The sequence below is a fragment of the Lepidochelys kempii genome, chromosome 2 (assembly GCF_965140265.1).
Source record: "Lepidochelys kempii isolate rLepKem1 chromosome 2, rLepKem1.hap2, whole genome shotgun sequence".
Taxonomy (NCBI): domain Eukaryota; kingdom Metazoa; phylum Chordata; order Testudines; family Cheloniidae; genus Lepidochelys; species Lepidochelys kempii.
Window position 1 is genome coordinate 51441128 of NC_133257.1, and position 17979 is coordinate 51459106.

The following is a 17979-nucleotide window of genomic DNA, read 5'->3' on the forward strand; positions in this document are numbered from 1 at the left end:
CTTCTTCTTATCTCTGAGACTGAGAAATTGCCATCCATTTCCTATTACTGTCTTGATTCTCTCCTCATACAGTTAATTTCATTTGATAAGAAAGGGCTGGATGTTAAATAGTTTGAGAACCAATGACCTAGTGAAGGCATCATGATTCAAACATGCATATAGAATTTAGAGGGTTAATGATTTACAGATAAACATATTAAAAACCTTAAATTTACAAAAAGTCATTCATATAAGTGATAATGTCACAGTAAAAACAATATGGGATTAGTTTAGCCTTTTGAAAGAAGGAGAACTTCCCTTACTCTCCCCCCTCCCTGCCAACTTCTCTGAGTGGCAGTCATTTTGCCTGTGGACATGGCTTCAATGTCACTGAAAATAGTGAGCGGTGACAACCAGCTTTATTAAGGGCAGCCTCATCACTCATGCAGGTAAACTATAGGGAAATGATGGCCATCTTGCTGGCTTCAGCTCCATTGGTAGTAATAGAAGATAGTGGCCATTTTGAATAAGGGAAAACTTGTGCGTGGCAGCCTTTCATCATGTTTTCATAAGACACCCCAAAACTACTACAGTCTCAATAAAATCACAAGAGTTGGCAATGCTGCCCCAGACTTAAAGCTCATCGCTGCACTTCCCTGGAGGTGGTATTGATTGTATCCAAGGCCAGCCCCAGGGGTGAAAGTAAGTCTAGGGACTTGCTTACATGGGGATGGGCTGGGGCCGACTCTGGCCCCCAGAAGGGGTGGGGCCTCGGGCAGAAGGGGCGGAGCTGGGGGAGGTCAGAGCCAGCCCCTGCCCACCCTGTACCGACAAGTGCCTCCTTCCCCCTCTCCGGGGTAACAGCGGCAGCCGGGGACTCTGGCAGCAGTTTAAAGGGCCCAGGGCAGTACCGGTGGCCGGAGCCCTGGGCCCTTTAAATCGTCCCCAGAGCCCCGCCGCCGCTTCCCCAGGGCTCCAGCAGCAGGGCTCCGGGGACGGGCCTCCGGCCGCCACTACCACCCCGGGCCCTTTAAATCACCCCCGGAGCCTGCTCGAGCTCTGGGGAAGCAGCAGCGGGGCTCCAGGGATGATTTAAAGGGCCCAGGGCTCAGCCGCCGCTGCCGCCCCGGGCCCTTTAAATCGCTGCCCCAACCCCGCCGCCGCTACCCCAGGGCTCCAGCAGTGGGGCTCTGGCAGCAATTTAAATGGCCGGGGGCTCCAGCTGCTGCTGGCAGGCACAGGCCCTTTAAATTGCGCCTGGGGAAGCCGATCCACGCCGGTATGTTGTACAGGGGCTTACCGGCTTATTTTCACCTCTGCCAGTCCCCCTGCAGTGAACTCAAGCAGCCCATGGACTTCTTCAACGTACTTTGGCTGCAAATGCAGCTGAAAGGATAAGTGCGGCCCAGAGGCATCCCAGGCATTCTTTAATTTCCCTATCATGCTGAGATGAATATATGAATCCCTACTCTGGTTCTGTATCTAAAGGGGATCACCCTAACACTGAGGCACTTCTTCCAGTGCCAGTTACAGTGGTTTTCGGACCAGTGTATGTAGCAGTGTAGTATTAAGTGGCTGCACTTATTTTACTTATTTTAACGAGCCTTGGAAACAACTTTATTGGTATGGTATGTTTTTAAAATTCATAGTAACAATTCTTAGCATTTATCTAGTACCTTACAAATGAGTTACATTTCAAGGCACTTTACAAACTTTAAATAATTAATATTTCTGACAGAAAGCATTTTACTATTTTTTCCAGCAAGACATTTACAAATCAGCTGGAGATTTCAGAAGTTGGGGGTTTCATGTGTCACAAAAGCATGAATCCATGGCACGCATTTCAGAATATTGAGTTGCCTGACAGTATGAATCAAAACAATTATCGTAAGATTCATTTACCCTATTAAAATGTTTATTTATTCCTATATCACATTAGCAGCTAGCTTTTTAATCATTGTCTTTTAAAAAAAAATCTCAATCTGTTTTTACAACAAATACAACATATAGCTCCTGATTCAACAAAATATTTCAGTATGCATATAATTTTAAGCATGTGGGAAGTCCCATTCAAGTCAAAGGGACTACACACACATTTAAAACTATGCTTAAGTGCTTTGCTGGCTCAAGGCCATAATAATTGCATAATGTAAATCCAGATGTGGAATTCCACAATTACCATGCTCTATTTCTCACAATTAGAAAATGGGTACTAAGATGGTTTTACAATAATGTTATTATTGTCAGAACTTCCAGCCACTAAAATCTTTAAGAATCTTCTCAGATCATAACCCAAGAGCACTAGTATCAACATCCTGACAATGCATAATGTAAGAGGCTTGTGATAGAAGAACTGACAAGTCTCAGGTCCATAATATATTCAGCCCAAAGTGTACTTTGGCATACCCTTAATAAAGAAGAAGTATAGAATCTAACAGTGAAGAAATAAATAGGGTTATACAGGAGCTACTATAAAGACCTATAGAATGTAATACAGAATTATCTCCTTCCTATAAACATTTGCTCATTTGATTATGACCATCTTATCAGATTTATAGTAAGGATATAATTCCCAATAGGATGATTAAAAATGTACAGAAAGGTTACCATTCTCTGTTACTAAATTCTGTAAGACTTCTCCACATTATGCTAAATTCGACTAACAATAACAGCACCCAGCTCTTGTATAGCACTTTTAATCAGTAGATCTCAAAGCATTTTACAAAGTAGGTAAGTATCATAATTTTGGAGAAATATCAGCAGGTGTGCAGCTTTCACAGTTAAAAGCAGGGCTGAATTACCCAATAGGCAGACTAAGCACGTGCTTAGGGCACCAGCAAAGCAGGGGGCACCAAAAAAAATGAGATTTTAAAAAAAAAAATTGATATTTGATATTTCAACAAAAGCATTGAAGTAGTCATCATGGGAAAAAACAGAACTTTGTTAGACTTCCTTATACTCCACTACACACTCTTCCCCCGTTTTTCTGTTCTCTTTTTATTATTTATCCCCATCTAAACCAGGAACTAATGTAGATCAAAATAATGCGAGGAAATCAGATCCTGTCATGTATTGCAATAAATTTATGTTTTATTATTGATATATTCTTCTGAGTTATACATGCTGTAAATAATAGGAGAAAAGATCCTGGTATGTGGGCTGATTTCAATACCGATGATGTAGCTTACTGGATAGATCATGGACCAAATGACTGTCAGCACCACACTGGGCCATCTGAGAAATCACATCTGACTTTTACCAATGGCAAACAAACAAGATATTGTCCACAAAAAATATTTTTCTGCATGAAAGCGAATGGTGAGAAATACACTCGAGAATGGCTCCTGTATTCGCTATCAACAGGGTCTGTGTACTGTTTTGTTTGCAAACTTTTTGCATATAAACCTTCAACATCCTGGTTTGCTGCAGATGGATTTAGTGACTGGCGGAGTACTGTTTTAATTGAACGACATGAAAATAGCACAACTCACAGAGACTCAATGTTTACATATTTAAATCGAAGACAGGGCTTTGGATTGACACGAAAATTGGAAGAACAAATTAAAGGGGACCGTGAATACTGGCAACATGTCTTGCAGCATGTTATAGCTGTTATTCAAACATTAGCTGAACATGGTCTGCCTTTCCAGGGATCAAATGACACATTTGGATCATTGCAGAATGGAAATTTATTGGGATTGTTGGAGCTTGTGGCTCAGTTTGACCTATTTTTAGCAGGCCATATCTCAAAATATGGGAATGCTGGCAAAGGTAACCCATCATACTTATCCAAGACAATATGTGATGAACTCATTGGTCTAATGAGAGACAAAGTTCGTTCAGCTATTGTGGATGAAATAAGTACTGCTGGGTACTTCAGTTTATCTGTTGACTCTACACCTGATCTTTCACATATTGATCAACTGAGTATTGTACTAAGATATGTGTCTCCCACAGATGGAAAACCAGTTGAACGATTTATAACGTTCCTCAATTTGAAAAGCCACACTGGTGAAGAAACGGCAAATCAAGTACAGCATTATCTGTGCCAAGTTATCCGCAAAACAGATTTCTCAAAGTGCAGAGGTCAATCTTATGACAACGCTGCCAACATGTCAGGGCGTTATCAAGGAATGCAGAAGAAGCTTTTAGAACACAACAAATGTGCCATATTCATACCATGTGCTGCACACTCTGTCAATCTTGTTGGCTGCAGTGCTCTTGATTGTTGTGCAGTGGCAGTAAGTTTTTTCTCAACAGTCCAGTTACTTTATACATTTTTCTCTGCCTCAACACACCAATGGGCAGTTCTTAAAACATATTTGGGCAATGATTGTGTGTTGAAATCTCTTTCTAATACTCGCTGGGAGGCACATGCAGTGGCAACAAGTGCAATTCTGGAGTCCTACTCAAAGATTGTGGATGCATTTGAAAGTATAGCTGAAGACCAATCACAAAAGGGAGAAACTATATGAGAGGCAGAAAGCATTGCAAACAAGATGCAAGAACTAGAGTTTGTATTCATGTTGACCATGTGGAATGAAATTTTACAACACTTTTACCATACAAGTCAAGCTTTCCAAGAAAAAGAATTGGATTTGAAAACATGTGCAGACCTCTGTCAATCATTAGCAGACCACTTACACACTTTGAGGAATGATTTCGAAAGTTTTGAAGACATATCAAAAGATATCTTGCCTGATACGAACTACAAAGAAGCCCAGTCCCACAAGCGAATCAGGGAAAAACAAGCAAATGACAGCAGTGCAACCGAAACAGCATTGAATCTAGAGACAAATTTCGCGTATCTACTTACTCGCTATAATTGGTACACTTGAAGCACATATGAAGAGGAGAGGTGAAGTGTACAAAGTATCAAGTAGATTTTCTTTTCTAAATGATATGGACTTATCTGACAAACAATATTCACAAGGTTCCCAAAAGCTAGTTGACTCATACCCTGTTGACTTGCACATGAATCTCTGTGGAGAAGTACAGCAGTTCCACTGTTATATTGTGTGCAAAGTTTAACGAAACAAGAAAAATGAAATTCAGTCACATTGATCTTCATGACACAATACTGAAAGACGGAATACAATGTGTATTTCCAAATGTAGAGATCACACTACATATTTTTCTAACATTGCTGATTACTACCTGCTCCGCAGAACGCTCTTTTTCTCAGCTGAAAAGAATAAAAAACCTTCGGAGAACAACAATGTCTCAGGACAGACTTGATTCACTTTCCCTATTGTGTATGGAAGCCGACATGCTTCGTCGAGTCAGCTTCGATGAACCTATCCAGAATTTTGCAATCAGAAAATCTAGAAAGAAGCTATTTTAATTTCAGCATACATGTAAATTTTGTGTCATTTCGAAAAATAAAATTTTATTTTATGGGATAGTACTGTTTTTATTTTGAATTATATATGGGGGGGGGAAGCACCATAATCTTTTCAGTGCTTAGGGCCTTTAAAGGTCTTAATCCGGCCCTGGTTAAAAGCAATGTGGAAGAAACTAACTTGTGTGCTAGTTCACTTGCATGTGGGTGAGGCAAAATGCGCATTGGTTTCTTCCTTTCATATCAGTTTGACCTGTCAGTGTTTCGGTTGTTTAAAGGCCTCTCAATAGTCATATATTGTAACAAGGATTTAAGGCTGAGTGTAGGGGTTGAGGCAATGCCTCAGAGCCTTAACCCTGCTGATCACTACGCACCAGGCAATGCACATGCCTGAAGTCATTATTGCTCAAACAAAGTTAATTACTGAACTTGTTTTTGTATTTATATTCTGCCTAGAGAAGGCATTTGCACGTCCTCAACAGGGATGAAAAAATAGTCCGTTGCTGTTGCATCCTTTGACGTTTGAAGCCACCCCACCTGTTGGAAACAAAAAGCTAGATATACCAACGTTAACACCAACCAAAAAATCATATCTTGTTTTGCAGCTTCTGATGTGTGACCACAACGCGTTTCTTGCTCAGCAAGATAAGTAAATGGTGTTCTGTTCAGAAGGAATCTGTGGAACTATCCATGGTGCTGAAAATCAAGTAAGTGAGTGGCCTGAGAAGTTATAGGCTGGAGCTGAAATGAGCAATCTTGCGTCTGTCCTCATGTCTGAAATAGCAGTGAAAGTATGGCTTATATAGATCCCTATAAATGGGACATGAAAATGTATAAAATGTTGTGCAATTTTTTCCTTACAATGTTTGTTTCTCTTTTCCTTCAGAGGGTCAACACACACTGAAACTGTTTCTTAGACATGACAGCCCTATCCCCTCACTTTCAAATTCAGGCATTTGCTTCCTAGTATAAACATTACTGAGGTAAATGTTATTTTTAAATACAACTCCTGTTTGGATTTCACATTTGATTCTGGTACGTGTGCTTTTAACTCATGTGCTAAAAACATGTAAACACTATAAACAATTAAAGGAGGTCAACAATTTGGTATTCTTTGTTTCAGTCATCAGTGAACTAGGATTTTTTCTACTCTGTAGCCAAAGGCACAAATTAAGTTTGTATTTCAGTAGGAACTACATAAACAAACTGGCTGATTGAGAAATGGGAAGATGTCACCCACAAGTCTGCAACTATTGCCAAACTTCCCTGCCAAACAGACTGGATAGTGCTCATTCCCACAAGGTTGTGAAAAAGACAGCCAAGTCTATTACTGTTGTCTCTTTTTCATTGAAATTAATTTTATGTGATACTACTTCTGAATATGATATTAAGCAGTAATGACCTGAATTATACTTGACAGCTGTTTTCCATTCATGGGACTTTTCACAAAAAGTTAATTTATACAGCTCTGGTAAAGTGATGGCAACTTAATTTTCTGTTAGGGAACATATACTATATAAGAACATTTCTGGTGGACTAAGTTTAAAGAGCAAACAAATGTCTCAGATTTTGAAACATATGCATACAAAACTCAGCACACCCAAGCACTGGAATTTGTATATTCGCTAAATTATACAAGGTATGTATGCTTGCACAAATCATGATTTACATGCATGCATTAGAGTTTAATGGTCCCATTGAAAGAAGTTGGACTTCTGACTGGGTGGGTTCTATTTATTTTGAGAAAGGGTGCTAAGACTGGGGCCCAAGGGCTAGATTCTCACTTGAACTAGTCACACAGGCAAGGCACTGACAGAAAGTAATCAGAATAGTAGTCAGAATCACTCTTACAACCATGGTAAGGCTACCTGGACTTTGGATACAAGTACATAGGAGTAAGCAGGACTACTGGAGCACTTACGATCTCCCAGGACCTGTGGGTGGGCAGTGGGCAGGGGGGTGGAGAATGGATGGAGATTTGCTATTCACTGTCAGAATAACTGAGCAGAAGGGGATTAGAGAAGACTGGAATTTACTGCTCATATAGGCCACAAGCAAGAAGACAGGAATTGTGTCTCAAACATGTCTCTCTGGGTCACAGTGCGTCCTGGGATGACTCATGGGGAAGTACTGTTTACCCATTAACCCTTGCTCGAGGCAGTGTCTAAAGTCAAAATCTACCTCCAAATGGCTAACTTTCAGTTTTCCTTTACCTACAATATAATTGTCTAGGTAAACTGTCTTGCACCATTCAGTTGGGTTTAATTATCACTGTAGCTCAGTGCCCAAGCCTCCAAATTTAGGCAGGTTACAGTTCTGAATGGAATGAAGCAGTTTTGCCAGCATATTTCTTGAGAGGTTTGTCAACTCCCTTTCCACTACCATGATAATAAGCAGGACAACTCTGTACTGAGAAATATGGTTGTCCCTTCAATTCTCCGAGCTGTGATACTCTAACCTGCAGCCTTTCCTGCCAATCATAAGTCTATTTCCCCCTATTATGGTTGAGGCTGTTGCAAGCCTCTGGCTTTGTGCAGAAAAAAATGTGGAGCATCATTTTCCACCGTACCATGTGTGCATTCGATCAGCCACCGTCCACTCACTCCTCAGTGTAAACTAACATCTGTTGAAAAAGTATTAACACTTTGGCTTCCTTGAAACAGTTACCATTGCTAGCTGTTGGCTGGCATACTGACTACTATAATTAGATCAGCTATAAATATTAATTATGCCATTCCACAAACGATCCATCACAGTCCTCCTCTGAATGCTCTCCCCTGAGGAAGCCATTAGCCATCAGCACCTTCCAGCAATGTTGTACATTAATGTTAATCTGCAGTTGGCTGTAAGGAGCAAAATTATTAAGAAACCATGGGGAAGAAAAGAAGTAAAACCACAAAGGAAGCAACGTTTTTAAAAGACAAATACTGTCCTTTTATTATTCCGAGACATCTCTGGTTTTCTGTTCCTCAGCAATGATTAACACTGCTGGTGAAGAGAAAGTCTGCATCACTAAAGGATATTCAACCCACTGCAGCAAATCAGAAGAGACTTCTAGGCCTTCGGTGGAAAATATACATGGAATGAAAGTGAAATATTGATCTTTAAGGGGCAAAGCCTGTTTGTCTTTCTCTCGGAGGCTGTGAAAGCTGTGATGGGTCTGCTCGACAAAAATGGAAAGGATTCTGGATAGCCATGCAGAAGGTGCATGTCCCTCATGTAGCAATGACCTCAGCTAGGGAACCTCTGTGCAACAGACTATGGCTTGAGGCAGAGCACGAGTAGGCTGTGAAAAGGGTGGGGTCTAGGGATTTGCTTCTGTGCAGGTCCTGCCTCCCCAGGGGAAGGTTATGAGATACAAAGCCTGCTGCAGCTGCCGGAGCTTTCGCTGTGGAGATGTCAGGCACCATTTCCTTTGTCCACTTCTTTCCTGCACTGAGCATGGCCTGGCTACTTAGGCCAGACAATGGGCAGAGCATTTTCCCTTTACACTGGGCCAAATTCATTGCTAATGTTATTTCACTGATGTCTATGGAGTACAGCAGGGATGAATTTGGCCCAATGTGTTTCATTAGTTTTAATCTCTCTCCCCCACAGCGGACTGATACAGGTTACTGTAAAGGATTGCGAGCCAATCTCAGTAAGGCAGATATTTGTCTTTCCTGGCATGTTTTTTTCTTCCTTCCATCAATCCTTGTTTTTAATAGAGGAAATAATCAGTTTCCTGAGTTCCTTGGCACCCCACAGCAGCACTCCTGCAAAACTTTCTAGATAATGATCAGAATTTGGGGCTTGCTTTCAATATTTCATTGTTGGTCTTTTCTGGTTATTCTGCTTTCCCATCTTGACCCAGTTTCTCTGCTCTCAACAGCCTGTTAGTGAGGCTGTAAAGTCTTGCAGTAAAGAACTAAGCTAGATTTTTAAACTGGTCGGAAGCATGGTTCTTTATGTGGTATGACTCAAACCAGTCTTTCTAATACTATCTCAGTAAAAAAACAACAACACTATTTACCCTATTTTAAATATCCTTCACTGCTGCTCTTACCATTTCTCTGCCTGTCTGGTCTCTGAATGGGCACTGCCTACAGCAGAAATCTGTGAATCTCTGACAGGGCGTTCTGTCTCCAGAGCAGCCATCACACACCACAAGGGATATGAGACGCATTGGCTTAAACTTTTTTTTTTTAATAAATGGGAAGAGTTGGTGTGCCAGGCAAAAGTGAAGAGATAGAAACAGAAGAGATTAGGAAACAGAAGTGAGGGAAAGTTATAATTAGGGATGGGGATTTCAAACCTACTAAAAAAAATCATGAAATCAATATTTTAAAGGAATGAAAAACTTTTAATCTTCAAGATCCATTTCTCTGGTAAAATGCAAATTCTGACTGCTACATGGTTTGGTTTTTAACATGATTTTGAGACTATTTGAACCAAATACCAAAGGTACACTGGTTTACTTTAACAAACTTCAGATCTGGATCTACCTCCAAATGTTGTGACACAGGTCCGTCTCTCCTCTGGTAATCCCAGAAGCAGAATAAGGCTTGCTTTCAAACAAGAGACATTATTGTTTTCATAGCACAGGATGCCATTTAGTCAGCAAAACCTCAGCCAAGATTTACCAAAGTGACTAGTGGTTTTGGGTGCCCACCTTGAGCTCCCTTAAAGAGTTTTGATTTGCAGAGTGCAGGCACACAGAACTTTCCTAAAAACTGGTCCCTTCACAGTGTTTCAAGTTGAGCATTCAAAATTACTTGTCATTTTGCAAAATAATTGGCCACATTTTTTAAATAACGCTTCTCATGAAAATTAATGGCTGTTGTTATGGGGAAAATGTTTTGTGAAAATCCAATAACATTCAAGAAGCTAAAAACATTTAAAAATGAAGCTTGAGAAGTTTCACAACCCCTCAAAAACTGTTGGGTTCTCCTATCTATAGTTACAATCTTTAAAAACAATTATGACCAGAGTGAGAGGAAGATTATAAAATCTTTGAAAGAAAGACTTTGGGTTTGCTGATGTACATCTGGTGCCAGATGGGGGATGCGAGTTCAAATGGCACTTAGTCCTTCATTGCCTAGGTTGGAATTATTTGGGAGCACGATCAATGAGGTGTACAAAAGTTGCTAGGAAAAGGAAGTTTGGCTCCTACTGCTTCCATCGGAATGAGGATCCTGGTCTACTTCCTCAAGGAGTGGCCAAAAGGCAGGAACTGAGGATGCTGCCGCTAAAGGACTGGCTGAAACTAGAGGTTAAAGTAATGGGTACTGCAGCTCCCCTTCCTCTGATTAAAACAGAGGGACTTTTGAAGTGCTGCTTCTGCAGAGCTCTCCTCCTTGGCTGACGAAGGACACTAAATACAAAACTGGTTCCTGACTGGGAGTTTTGAGGATTTGACAATATCATTGCTATGTTAAAATATTTTTATGACAATATAAAGAACACATACAACTTTGGGCAAATAATGACCAAGAATATTTGTTATTTTACTGGATGAATTCAAACATTTCATAGATTTTAAGTTCAGAAGGGACCATTATGGTCTTTTTGTCTGACCTCCTGCATAACAAAGGCCTTAGAATTTCAACTAGTGATTTACTGCATTTAACCCAACAATTTGTGGTTGAAAGAGAGCATACCTGGTGAATCCATCACTTCTTTTGGTGGTCTGTTCAAATGGTTTATTACCTTCACCGGTACAAATAAAAAGTCTGAACTTAGTTGATTTCAGCAACAAGCCATTGGGTCTTGCCTTTGTCTGCACTTCAATTTTCTCTTCAATAAATCAAATAGATTGAGCTTCTTTAGTTTCTCATTAAAAAGCATATCTTCCAGATCATAGATCATTCTTGTAACTCGTCTTGGAACCCTTTCCAATTGTTCAGCATTCTTTTTAAAATACAGTTGCCAATATTGGACACTGCACACCAAGGGCAATTTCAATAATGTTATATACAGTGACAACAACACTGTCCTGCTGCTGTTTGATATTCCTCTGCTAGAAACATGTTCAATTCAGTATCAACAATGACCCCTCAGTCTTTTGTGAGAGGTAATAAGAAAAATAAAAAATCTTGACTATTTCTAGTCATTTTAAATGCTATAATCAGTAGCAGAGCCAAGTTGTGAGCAGTGGCAGAGCCAGGAGGGGTGATGGGTCATTGTTGCTGCCACCTTCAATTATACCTATTGGCTTGAAAAGACACCACACGTACACTTAAAGCCCGGTGGTGGGGAAGTCCCTTTGCCCCATATTAGTTCCACCTCAACTGTAATAAAAATGTCAGCTGATGGCATGCAGTGCCCATTGTCCTAGTCTTTATAATAAGAAGCCTATAGTACTTAATAACCTTTTGTCATAAATATAAAGGGAAGGGTGACAACCTTCCTGTATACAGTATTATAAAATCCCTCCTGGCCAGAGGCACAATATCCTTTTACCTGTAAAGGGTTAAGAAGCTCAGCTAACCTGGCTGGCACCTGATCAAAAGGACCAATAAGGGGACAAGATACTTTCAAATCGGGGGGGGGAGGCTTTTGTCTGTCTGTTCTGTGTGCTTGCCGGAGAGAGATCAAGAAAGCAAGCAATCCAACTCCATTAGAATTAGTAAGTACTAGCATGGAAATGCATTAGTTTACTTTTGTTTTGACTTGTGATTTTCTCTGTGCTGAGAGGAAGGTGTATTCCTGGTTTTCTTTTTGTAACTTTAAAGTTTTTGCCCAGAGGGAAATCCTCTGTGTTTTAAATCTGATTGCCCTATGAGATTAGCTTCCCTTCTAACTTTACAGAGGTTCTTCTTTTACCTTTTTTCTTTCTCATAAAGTTCTGTTTCTTTTAAGAGGCTGACTGATTTCTCTATTGTCCTAAGACCCAGGGGTCTGGGTCTGTGATCACTTTGTAACCAATTGGTTAGGATAATATTCTCAAGCCTTCCCAGGAAAGGGGGTGTAAGGGCTTGGAGGGATATTTTGGGGGAATAGGAACTCCAAGTGGTCCTTTCCCTGATTCTTTGTTAAATCACTTGGTGGTGGCAGTGTACCCTCCAAGGACAAAGAGTTTGTGCCCTGGGGAAGTTTTACCCTAAGATGGTAGAAATAAGCTTAGGGGGTCTTTCATGCAGGTCCGCACATCTGTACCCTAGAGTTCAGAGTAGGTAGGGAACCCTGACACCTTTAAATAGTAAAATACCGTTCCTTGCTTTTAGTATGCATTTTCCAGTAACAGAAGCAAAACCAGAAGGTTTGTGGCATGTACTGCTTTATAAATAATGCTATCACTTGCCACACACAAATAAATTACATTCTATTGACTACCAGTGGCCCCATAAACTCTCTCAGCATATATACTCTACCAGAGCTTCTCTTGATCAAGCATTTAGTGATCACTTTGAAACATTTTTCTTTCAAAATATAAAGTTCAGCACACATCTATAAACATGTTTAGCGTGCAAACTTTCTTTCCATTTTAGATATGTGACAGCACTAGGGGAGTTTTGCTATTATCTGCCAAATTTTACACAAAAATATAATTCTCCTGGTGAAATTTTGCTGCCTTTTGCTTTCTGATAACAGCTCACAAAATGCATCTTTTCCTTTCTGAGATACAAATCTTCCAAGTAAACCAATCTTGTCAAACATGTGACTTTCCTTGAAATGTAAAATGTGCTCGTTTTACTTACCTTTATTTTATCTGAAAGTGAAATGTATATATCTATTAGGACTGAATAAAGTGCTAGAATTCATGAAAACCAATGGATTCTGAATTCAAGTAGTTTGTTTTATAATATTTATGGATAGCTGTTTTGGGGTGTTGGGATCAGTTTCTTATGAAAACAAGAGCCATTTGTGAAATGTAGGTCTAGATCTGGAATGGAATTTTAAAATATCCCCACATTTGGGGATTTTTGGTATCATATTTTTGACTCATCTCTAGTGTTCAACTTTTATTTTATCTGAAAAAAAATCACATTCCCCTCTCCCTACAACAACTTCCTTTCCCTTTCTTCTGCATTGTAATTTGATTGACTTGTTTAAATTGGTTTACAGAGATGCACAATAATGCATTTGCAAAAAACTCCTTTGCATTATTGAGAAACAAACTGTATTCATAATGTATATTTACCAAGGACAGTTGATTGTATTCCATTTTCATCTGAACTGGACAGTACAACATTTGCCAGTGTAGGCAGCCCAGATTTTTATACTTGCCTGGCTTTTCCATTTTTGGCTGTGCTTTTAAATTATCTTTGTGCACTAGATAAGGGCATTTGGAAATGGACCTGGACAATATACTCTTATGAGTGTTCTGCTTAATGTTGGATCTAACTACTTCTTGACATCACTTTTGCAATATTAAATAGAAGCATTTGAAAAAATGAAATAAATATCTTAATAAAATGCTTAAGCAGTCTGTCCTGTAGAAAGTATTATGACTACTTTTTCAGATCATATCCACTACATTTTATTTTGTCAAAGCAATTTTACTGACTGCTCCAAGGTATATGATAAGGTAAGATATGTATGTATGTTTGAGTTATAACAGGCAGTTACCAGACAATTAAGTAGCTGAAAATGATTGATCAGATGGGCATGACATGCTCAATATCACAATGTTTGCTAGAATAATCCTATCATTAATACATTGTAGTTCCTTGCAAAATTATTTGGTCAGGTCCTACAACTACATTTTTGTATAATCTTAATGTTCAAAAGCATCCTGGTTTCTTTTATTTAAGTGTGGGAGCTACTTTTTTTTTAATTTCCTTCAAATTCACTTTTGAAGTAGACCATAAAAATGCATCGTAGATATATTTGCCACTACCCAATCTGGCTTATAAACACGTAAAGATGCTAACAAAATGATAGAACTAAATTGTAGCTATAAGTGATACACAGTGAAATCCTAGCCCAAATAGCAAAACTCCCATTTGACTTCAATGGAGTCAGGATTTCATCCTTAGTTTGCAAGAGCAGATTGCTGGCTATCTACAAGACTATTATTAAAAAACTGCAGATTTGTATTGTAACCAAGACGTACCATTAAATTTTCCATTGTGATGGATTTCTGTTGCTTACTTGTTTATAAAAGATTGTATTACATCAGGTAATACTGTGCCATATCAATTTGAACCCATGAAGAATGATACTCAAGACATTTGACAGAAAAGATGGAATAGAGACCATACTTCTAGACTATATCTTGCCAACAATTGCTATCCGGTATCATTTTATTATCATTTTAATTTTTCTTGCCAATAATTTGAACTGGGTTATTGGAAATAATATAGAGCATCAGCAATGTGCTTGAGATGCCAGATGTATGCCTGATTTTCAAGATGTATTTTCGTGCAGTGTGTGTTTATGTGGGGTGGGTGAGGAGAAGTGTTCTTATGTTATACTTACAGCCATTTATCTTTTGCTTTTTTTATAAATATATTTGTATTTTTTTCTAACTGTGAATGTTTCTATCTATGAAATAGGAGATTACTTTCTAGCAGACTATTTTTTCCCCTCTGTACTTGATCCAACAATGAAGTTGTATGTCTGTATGTGTTATCACTGTGGGATCAGGCAGAAGGTTAATTTATCTGCAGAAGAAATGGAACACAAAAATGTGTTTAATAATTAGCAGTAATGGGAAAGGTCAGCAGAACAAAAGCTTCATTACTCTTTCTTGTCTGCAAAGTTCCAGTGGCATGAATGCCTTTCCTTTCAACAAACAGCTATATTAAGCCTTGGGATTTTTTTTAAAGTCTTTATTAATTTTATTCTAGGTCTCAAATCCAGAAAGAACAATGGGTCAAATTCTGCTTTCAGTGACACTGAAGCCATTGGAGTTATTCTGCATTCACAAAGGTAGAGCCAGGGCCATAAATTAACTCTAAAATTCCATGATCTACCCCTAAATAGTCTCATCAGAAGATGATTTCTTAGGACTGATTACAGTTACAGGTGTCTAAAACCAGTGGTAAGCAAAAGGAGAAACATGCTCATTGATTTTCCAGTGCTTTCTCTCAAATCAATTAAACCCCAATTAAGGAGCAAACATCAGAGAATATATCATTTTACATAATACTAGATTCCCCCCCCCCCACACACACACACACTGTATATCCATCTCCAGTGCCCTATGAACCTCAAAAGTAAGTACTATATTCTGTTTCCTTTCCTATTAGACCTTTAACTATGATAATTATGTTCAATAGTTGCAGTGGACTGCAGCTGCCAGATCACATTTTTACTTATCTGCTCCAAATGACAATTTATTTTCTAATTGACTTCATACACCCGTGAAATTATTCCTTTTTCTAACTTCTAATAGCCAGCTTGTAAATTGTAGCCTTTATTTTAAATTACATTGGTTGACAGTTCTTTGTTACTTACTGTGAGTTTAGCTTCCACACCACCACAGGGTTTCAGATTAATAGAGTGAAAGCTATCCTTTACGATTCTCTTAGAGTGAGAGACTCTAAGGAGCACATGAAGAATGAATACGGTGACCACAAACACAGCTGCAAGTAAACAGCCTTGTTTGTATTATAACGTATAATTATACATTACACTCACATACACATCTGCACAACCTGAGAGAGCCCAAGCAATAGTCAATGCCGCAGTCATATTCACATCCCCAAATATATTATAGTGTATGGTGGATCTCTCAACGCGTGGTCATCAAGAAAGGGGTGGTTCCTCCTGGGGTCTTCCCACTTTTACTCAACTAGGGAACCTCTTTTATATACTGTTCTTCTGACCACACATACACCTTCTCCATATGCATGAGTGTTCCAACCTCTTTTTCCTTATCTGTACTTCCACACTCTATAAATTGTGGGGTGCCCCACTTTCCATAGGTTGTTCTGTTAGTTTCTGTTTTCCTTATTAGCATCTGATTAACCTTTACGTCAACCTGTTTCCAAGGTAACCTGAGGGTCAGAACAGAACTTTCCGTGGTGTTTCAATCAGGTGTCTTGTGATCTATTTTTCCATAACATCACCTACCGGCACATTTTTTACAGTAATCATGTGGTCTTATTGGCAAAGGATCAGTCTTTGACCACCCACTTGCATCAAGTCTCCTTAAGCCTGTGGCCTAGTATTGGTAAACTGAAATCCTACAGACCTTAGCCTGTAGCCCATGCATTACTGCCTTACATTACTTACATTCCTAATACATACTCATCACACCTAAATACCTGTCAATCCTATACTTCTATAATCCTACAAGATATATTTACATTTATTATATAAGTGCGGGGGGGGGGGCTTGTTTGGCTTGTTGGAGGAGGGGGTATATTGCTTTAAGGTGGGGAAGAGAGAGGCACCACATCTGCTGCTGCAAACTCAGAGTGGGTCAGATTGGCCTAGGCGGAGTGGGGTTTTTTTCATTTACCCCACATTGTGTTCTGGGCAGAGGTGGAGGGACTTTGCTACGGTGAGTAGGGAAGGGAGTTAGGCTATGATGTTGCAGCTCATTATGTAAGTGTGGGGCAGATGTTTAGTGCAGGTACTCCATAGGGAAGGGATACAGTGAACGGAAAAATGGCTTGGAAAGAGGTGTTTGTTAAAGGAGCAGGGGTGGGGGAGGTTCAGGGTGCCTATGACTGGGAGGGCAGGGATCCATCACCCCCACCTCCTTTATAGCCCACCTTAACTCTCATTGAGGGGAGGATAGTAAGGTCTGAACAATGAGATGGCTGGGGACCAGGATGGAAAAAGGGGTGGGGGACTGGCAGAAGCTCCCAAATAGATATTGAAATGACTTGGAGTTACCTGCACTGTACACTTTTATCTGCCAGGTAGTCCCAGACATTTAATAATAAAGTTGTGGCCTGATTAAACCATATCCAGAGTCTTCTGTTCTTCGGGTATAGCCGAACAATGATCACAGCTATGTTAAAGTCAATGAAAATATGCTGATTTACACAAGCTCCAAATCTGGCCCTTTGTTTTGTCACTTCCAATGGAAAAAGAAAAATGACAACTCTGCTGTGTGCTATTCTTCAGTCCTGAAATGTAGGAGGGTGTTTATGGATCAATCAGCTAAATAAGAAAGAAATTATTAGATCCATATTTCAGCTTCACCACCCATTGCAAGTGTTTGTCCCAAAAAGTAAAGATGAGACCATACAATTTTCCTGTGGCAACTTTCCCTTTCATGACCAAGTTGTTATGGGTTTTTTTTAAAAACCATCCATGGAGACCCTATTGTCATTGCTAAAATGCTGGTGAGCAGAAATTACGGTGCCTCTTGCAGATGGTGCTAGAAAACCAGCACTTTGGCAAGTACAGATCCCTTCCTTTCTTCTTCCTCCTCATAAGGAACCATGGAGTAGTTTATGATAAATGTCTGGATTGGCAAGGAGACCTTTTATGATGTTTACCACAGGAACCAGTCTCAGAGACAGTATGAGCAAAGGAAGGAAGAAAGATGAATTTTGCACTCAACTGTTACAATAGGAATACCCTGAACACTTAAATCATGTGTAAATCACAGTTCAGAGAATTTTCTCTATCATGTTAAATGAATTCACAAGACTTCATCTCTGCAGGTTAGACTGTAACACACCTGATATTTTGTGTGGTCTATTAAACATAATTTTCCAAGATATATTTAGTGTGTATTCTTCCTCCAGCCACTTCAGAATCCTATGAGGTAA

The 17979-nt window shown here is 39.5% G+C and overlaps 1 protein-coding gene across 1 annotated transcript; it reads left to right on the forward strand.

Moving 5' to 3' along the window:
- The first annotated feature begins 14655 nt into the window (after nucleotides 1-14655).
- Nucleotides 14656-17754, forward strand: LOC140905879 (ubiquinol-cytochrome c reductase complex assembly factor 5-like). The gene is given in 3 exon segments (XM_073329372.1): nucleotides 14656-14670; nucleotides 17556-17636; nucleotides 17638-17754. Coding segments are annotated over 3 exon segments (213 nt in total).
- The last annotated feature ends 225 nt before the right edge of the window (nucleotides 17755-17979 follow it).